Here is a 7,223-nt window from a genome sequence, read left to right as displayed (position 1 = left end):
AGAAAATTCATCAAGGAGTTTTTGGTCCAAAACAAATCAATCCCAATATTTATTCATTAAGTCCAGAACTTATCCTATCAATCTCTTTTTACCAAACTGTAAAGTTATGTGGAAGTAAACAAACAAACACCAGTTGTCAAAGGGTGGTGGTGGTAGTGGTAGAGGTGGGATTGTGTGTGTGTGTGGGGGGGGGGGATCATGCTAAAACTATAAAGATCCAAAGAGAAGGAAGTCACCTGACTCAGCCACGTCCAATGAGCATAAAGATGGTGGCAGGAGAGAAAGGGACAGAATCGTTTCCTCTGTTGCTATGGTAACATCATCTTCCATCCCTTCAGCCTCATTACATGGCATTGACTGTGGAGTTGTCAGGGACTGATCCATGTTGCTGCTGTTCATGTTGGCGTTGGTGTCGTCCTGTTAATAGAAAGAGACAAAGAGAAAGAGAAGATGAGGCAAAGGTGAGATGAGGGAGGGGGGAATCATCCCCACCGCTGCCAACGACACCAACACGGTCCTTATCATCATCATCACCATCCCCCACCCCTTCTTAATATTTCCCTTTGACCAAGACATGCTTTCCACATTATGAATGAAGGTCACCACAACACATCTATGGTGGTGGGGGGGAGGGGTTAATGTTTCTATCAGGTGCCTCTATGTCTACTTATCTATCTGTCTGCCTGTCTGTTTTTCTGCCTGTCTGCCCATCTGTCTGTCTCTGTCTGCTTGCCTGTCTACCTGTCTGCTTGCCTGTCTACCTGTCTGCTTGCCTGCGTGTCTGTGGCCACGCTGGGGCACCGCTTTTAGTCGAACAAATTGGCCCCAGGATTTATTCTTTGTAAGCCTAGTACTTATTCTATTGGACTCTTTTGCTGAACCGCTCAGTCACCATAAACACACCAACATCAGTTGTCAAGTGATGAGGTGAGGCAAACACACACACACACATAAATATATACAATGGGCTTCTTTCAGTTTCCCTCTACCAAATCCACTCACATGGTTTTGGTTAGCCTAAAGCTATCGCAGAAGAAACTTGCCCAAGGTGCCATGCAGTGAGACTGAACCCAGAACCATGTGGTTGGGAAGCAAGCATACGCACACACACATTTATGGGTCAACTGTAACATGAACACGTTAACACCACCAACAACAACAGTGACAATAAGAATTTAACTTTCCCAACCTCATCTGCAGAGTATCCTTCCTGTATGTGAGGCATGCTCTCCACAGCATCACCTCTGATATCTGGCACAGTGCCGGACATTAGGTTTCCTTCTGATATTCTTTGGAAATCTTTCATGAAAGTTTTGGATTCTTGGAGAATGTTGTTCTTCTCGTTTGTCACGTCCTCACTTTCCTGGAAAATTAAAGATTTCAAACAAATAATACGTTTATCCCTTGGAAAATAAAAATAGCCAAACAGGAGAAATATTTATCATTATTATTATTATTATTATTAAAGAAACAATAAAGAAGAGTGTGACTGTTATCGAATGAACAATATTTCGACATCTCGTATGTCTTCTACAAGTTCAAAATAAACATCTCACTCTACTTCATTTGGGTAATATTAACCAAACTGAAGTAGACCGAGATGTTTATTTTGAACTTGTAGAAGACACACGAGATGTTGAAATATTGTTCATTCGATAACAGTCACACTCTTCTTTATTGTTTCTTTACTTTCTGGAGGAGTTAAATATTATTATTATTATCATTATTATTATTATTAAGTGCAGGAAGGCAGCGAGACTGATAGAAGTGACAGGCTTAATGAAACATAAGTACAAGTGTCGATTCATTTGACTAAAAATTCTTCAAGGCAGTGCTGCCCCAGCATGGCCACAGTCAAATGACTGAAGCAAATCTAAAAAAAAAAAGATGATAGGATGAAAATTAAAGTTGATCAAGATAGGAGTTGAACTTGCAATGCAAGGATCCACTCTGGGAAAGCAAAGTTGATCAAGGCAGGGTTTGAACTCCCAGTGCAAGGCATTTTATCCAACTTTCTAAAGTCTCTGTCAGTTTACTACCCCAATTTCCAGAAACCTGCAGCCTGGTGGTGCTTTGGGCGAAAATCATGGGAGGAAATGTGTGATTGAAATCAGAAGAGTTACGTGAAATGAAAGAACCATGAGATCCTTCAACAGCCAACCCAAGTTTGTGTTCCTTAAGAATGAATACCTTTGAGAGGCAAAGAAAAGGAAACTGGACATACCCCCACCCAACAAAAAAAAAAAACTAGGCTTTGAGTTGTTCTTTAACTCCAGATCAAATCTGATTAAACAGATCTGATCTGGGACATTCCAGTTGTGACCATTCCTTCTGTTAACCTTGATACTGACCCAGCTAAACCCACCTCCGGCTCTGTAGAACAAATGTCTTGTTTTCGTAAGTTTTGAATTAAAATCTTCCACCAAACCTTAGTCACAATTTATGTTCCTAACACTAGCTTAATGACAACAAAGTTATTTTACTTAATTCTTTGTTATATTTAAAATTAATTGAAAGAAACACAGAACATCTCAAAGTAAATACCTTCTCCTAGCAACAGCTGCAACGCTGCTGCATCTCGCAACGCTGCTGCATCTTGCAATGCTTGTGCCAAGTTTTGTGTGGTTAAATTGTTGGCGACACATAATTGCCTTGGTACAGGGGAGATACATGGCTGCCCCTTATTATATGAAGGATGATGGGAGGGGGTAAATGGAAAGAGAGAAAAAGATGAAACCTGTTGACACGGAATGGTAGGGGTCTGCCATCTTCTTTTACATTGGTTTCTCTGGTTTACAGATTGTCATTCTTTTTTTCTTATATCTTTATTACTTGTTTCAATTATTTGACTGTGGCCATGCTGGAGCACAACCTTTTAGTCGAGCAAACTGCTTCCCAGGACTTATTATTTGTGAGCCTAGTACTTATTCTATCATTCTCTTTTGCTGAACCGCTAAATTACAGGAATGTAAACACATCAATGCTGGTTGTCAAGCAATGGTGGTGGGGGAGGCAAACACAGACACACAAATATATATACATATACAACGGGCTTCTTTCAATTTCCATCTACCAAATCCACTTACAAGGCTCTGGTTGGCTTGAGGCTATAGTAGAAGACACTTGCCCAAGGTGCCACAGTGTGACTGAACCTGGAACCATATGGCTGGTAAGCAAGCTACTTACCACACAGCCACGCTTGTGCCTATGGTGAAATTAGTGACACAGAAACCCCGGCAGGTTGCTGCTGCTGATGATGATGATGTCAGTGTCAGAAATGACAGCTGCTTCTCGCATCCAAGATTTTTAATTTCTCCCTGTTGAATGAAAGAAATATTGATGCCTTTTAGATTGCTAAATTGTTCTCCCACTAATCCTAGTTGGCCCCCTAATCTAGTTTTTTCTGCTGCTAGCTCTTCACTAAAATCTACTGATTCTATTCTAATTCCCTTTTCCAGGGCACCCATCAACTGGTCCTTAACTAATTCACTTAACTAAGCCTTATAGTTTTTGTGCCAGTAAGGTAGCATCCAGCCTCCAATAACTGGGTCCTTTATAAATTGACTGAGCCAGTCATAAATTTATGGTTTGTGTAGCCAACCAGTTTGAATCAAGGATGTCTTAAGCTGTTCCTTACCACTGACCTAATAAATATTCTACCTTAGATATGATCAGGATGACCTACTGTGGTTGCTCCATGGCTAAACCCACACATCAGACAAAATCCATTTGTCACTTGTAACTGGAAACTTCTGAGCAGGTTTCCAAGGCTTTTGTACTCCATCTTCCTAGGTGCTAGTCACACACAGTCTTTCTGTGCATCTAAAATACAGTTCTAATCCTTGACTAGTAACAGTAATCAGCTCCTCCCCAGAAATGCCTCTAGGTCTTTGAAGAAATTTGACTTTCCAGTTACTAGTCTAAAGGCACCATTTTCACTACTGTTCACATCCAAGACCATTAATTTACCCTCTGGCCCAAGAAGATTACCCATACCTTGAAATTCAAAGGTTACTGAAATAATACAGCCACCTCATTATCCAATCCTGCCAAACCACAAGATGAGAGTATCTCAGAGTCACTGGAAATGGACATGAGTGAATGCACTCCAAAGATCTTGGTCTTGCTGATGGCGACCACATCTAAGTCTAGTGACCTGAGGTAATTGAACAAAGAGCTTTATTTCCAAGCTGACTCCTGACTCTGCACATTTATATACAAAACTCTAAGTACAGCCCATGGGGTGGGGTTACCAACCTTGGTCTTTGAGGAAACTAATTGATTCATCTCCCTCAACGTCTGCAAGATATTTTATTGTAAGTTCAAGATAACCGTTGACATCTGATTGGTTTAATGGTTTGGTACCAGTTTCTCTAAGCTGTTTTATTTTCTTTTTTCATTCTTTTTTTTACTTGAGGCAGCAATTTTTACCACATGTTGGCCAAACTATGAAAGGGAAAGTAGGTCCACCTGTGTGCGCTAAACCAATGGATGTTTCTGTGCCAAGGCTTCTGTGAACAAGCTCACTTCTACTGAACCAGACTGCCTTGGGTTATAAAGACAATATCCATAACCGTTCCTTGGATGTGTGATGCATTCAGAATCATTCCATTGTAAAATTGATTTTCTTTTGGCAGTTCTTTACATCCTTTCTGAAGGAAGAGCAAGCTGAGTCTTTTTCTCTCTCCTCTGTTGAAGAGCTTTTCTCCACTGATCATGTTTCTTTGGTTTTCTTCTAAGGAAACCAGGTCCTATAAAAGAGTTGTTGTTGCTGTTGCTGATGGTTGTGGTGTTTCTAGAAGCCAAAGCAAATGTGCTAGTGGCAATGTCCATGGTGGTGGTCAACGTGGCAAGGCTGGAGGTTGTGAAAAGTAGTGCTTATGTTGTTGATATGCTGACCAGCAAAGGAGGAAAGGCAAGTGTTGTTGTTGCTGTTGTTGTCGTCTGGATGGTGATTAGATTACACCAACATGTTGGATGTCAACATCAATGCTGCTCCCCCACCGCCCCTTCATAGCATCAAACTATTTAGCAGATTCCTTCCCTTTCCACCCATGCCCTCTTCCATTGATCCAGTTCCCACCATCAACCAAACCCATACGGAAAACTTTTAAAGGAAAACAAATCTGTCCATCTGATGGAAAGCTTAATCCAACCGACATAGCTGGGCGGTAACAAGCTTCCTTCCCAACCACATGGTTTCAGGATCAGTCCCACAGTGTGGCACCTTACGCAAATGTTTGCCTCCATAGCCTTGTCAGTAGATTTCGTAGACTACTATTACTAATAACTCTTTTTGATAAAGGCACAAGGCCAGAAATTTGGGGGGAGGGGGATGAGTCGATTACATCAACCCCAGTATTTCACTGGTACTTAATTTATTGACCCCAAAAGGATGAAAGGTAAAGTCAACCTTGGTAGAATTTGAACTCAGAACTTAGTGACTCGCAAAATACCACTAAGCATTTTGCCTGACATGCTAATAATTCTACTAGCACTCCACCTTCAATAATAATAATAATGGCTTCATTTCTTGATGCAAAGTTAGCAATTTAATGGGAGTGGGGGGAGGGGGGAGGGGGCTAGTCGATTACATCGACCCCAGTTCTTAACTGGTACTTATTTTGTTTCCCCCAAAAGGATGACAGGCAAAGTCAACCTCAGCAGGATTTGAACTCCAAACAAAAAATGATGAAATGATGTGAAGCCTTTTGCCCACCAATGATTCTGCCAGCTTGTTGCTTTACTACTACTACTACCACTACTACTACTACCACTACTACTACTACTACTACTACTACTACTACTACTACTACTATTTCTTCAATTACTACTACTACTACTAATAATAATAATGATAGTAATAATAATTATTATTTCAAACTTTTGCCACAAAGGCAGCTTGGGGACATGGGGACTAGTTGATTACATCGACCCCAGTGTCCGACTGGTACTTATTTTATCGATCGCTAAAGGATAAAAGTCAAAGTTGACTTCGGCAGAATTTGAACTCAGAACGTAGTAACGGGTGAACTACCACTAAGCATTTCATCCAGCATCCTAATGATTCCACCAGCTCACCGCCTTCTTCTTCTTCTTCTTCTTAATAATAATAATAATAATAATAATAATAATAATAATAATAATCATAATCATAATAATAATCATCATCATCATCATCATCATCATCATCATCATCATCATCATCATCATCATCATCATCATCATCATCATCCTCCTCCTCCTCCTCCTCCTTTCTACTGAAGACACAGAGCCTTGGAATTTTGCGAGAGGGAACTAGTTGATTACATTGGCCCCAGCGTTTCACTGGTCCTTAATTTATTGACCCTGAAAGGATGAAAGGCAAAGTCGACCATGGTGGAATTTGAACACAGAGCGTAAAGACAAACGAAATGCCATTAAGTGTTTTTCTCCAGTCTGCCAGTTCACAGCCTAACTACTCCTGCTACTAATACTAGTCGTAGCAGTGGTGGTGGTAACACTAATAATGAGGATAAGGAAAATAATGGTTTCGAATTTTGGTGCAAAGCCAGCCTTTTCAGGGAAGTGTACGTGGGAAGTGGGATGGGTGATTAAATCGATTGGAAAGACCACCCCCTTCCTCACACTACTCATCAGAGCTTGTTTTATCAACACTGAAAAGATGAAAATTAAAGTCGACCTCTGTCGGCAGAATTTCAAATGATAATGAAAATAATAATAATTGAAATGCCATTCTTGTTTCATCCATCTTTATTTTATGTTTTAACAATTTTAAAAGAACTTCAAAGACAAATAATACAATGTAACCTCTTCGTCACCTTCTTTCTTTCATTCTTATTTCAGGATTCAACAAACACAACACAAAACATCCTTTCCTCATCTCACCTCTCTATATATATCGTAATAATATTAGGGAATAAAACTTCATTCCAACCTTACAGGCAAAAATCGGTATAATATTACACCGTGTTTCCTAATATATAATATATATGTATATAACTAATTTAGAGACGAACCACCACTCTACAACTCAGAACCCGTCCAAATCCATGTTGTGAGGCATATACCATCTTAATATTTATCTAGGATTGTAATCTAAAATTAAATTAAATAATATATCACATAAATAAATCACATAAAGAAACATTCATCATAAAAATATTAATTAAAAAAAATTTTAAAATCAAATTTATAAATTGGACAGTAAAAATTAATACGAT

The 7,223-nt window shown here is 39.6% G+C and overlaps 1 protein-coding gene across 2 annotated transcripts in view; it reads right to left on the bottom strand.

The window, feature by feature from the left end:
• Window positions 1-7,223, bottom strand: part of LOC106873331 (uncharacterized) — a 46,268-nt gene that overhangs the window by 13,451 nt on the left and 25,594 nt on the right. For both annotated transcript variants that reach the window (XM_089343958.1, XM_089343957.1), the window contains exons 19-20: window positions 1,190-1,363; window positions 237-417 (exon numbers count right to left, since the gene is read on the bottom strand). In XM_089343958.1, coding sequence (XP_089200084.1) covers window positions 237-417; window positions 1,190-1,363 — 355 coding nt within the window. The remainder of the gene's footprint in view (window positions 1-236; window positions 418-1,189; window positions 1,364-7,223) is intronic.

This window comes from Octopus bimaculoides, chromosome 28, assembly GCF_046866305.1.
Source record: "Octopus bimaculoides isolate indiv1 chromosome 28, ASM4686630v1, whole genome shotgun sequence".
NCBI lineage: Eukaryota > Metazoa > Mollusca > Cephalopoda > Octopoda > Octopodidae > Octopus > Octopus bimaculoides.
This window is presented reverse-complemented; position numbering and strand designations above follow the sequence as displayed.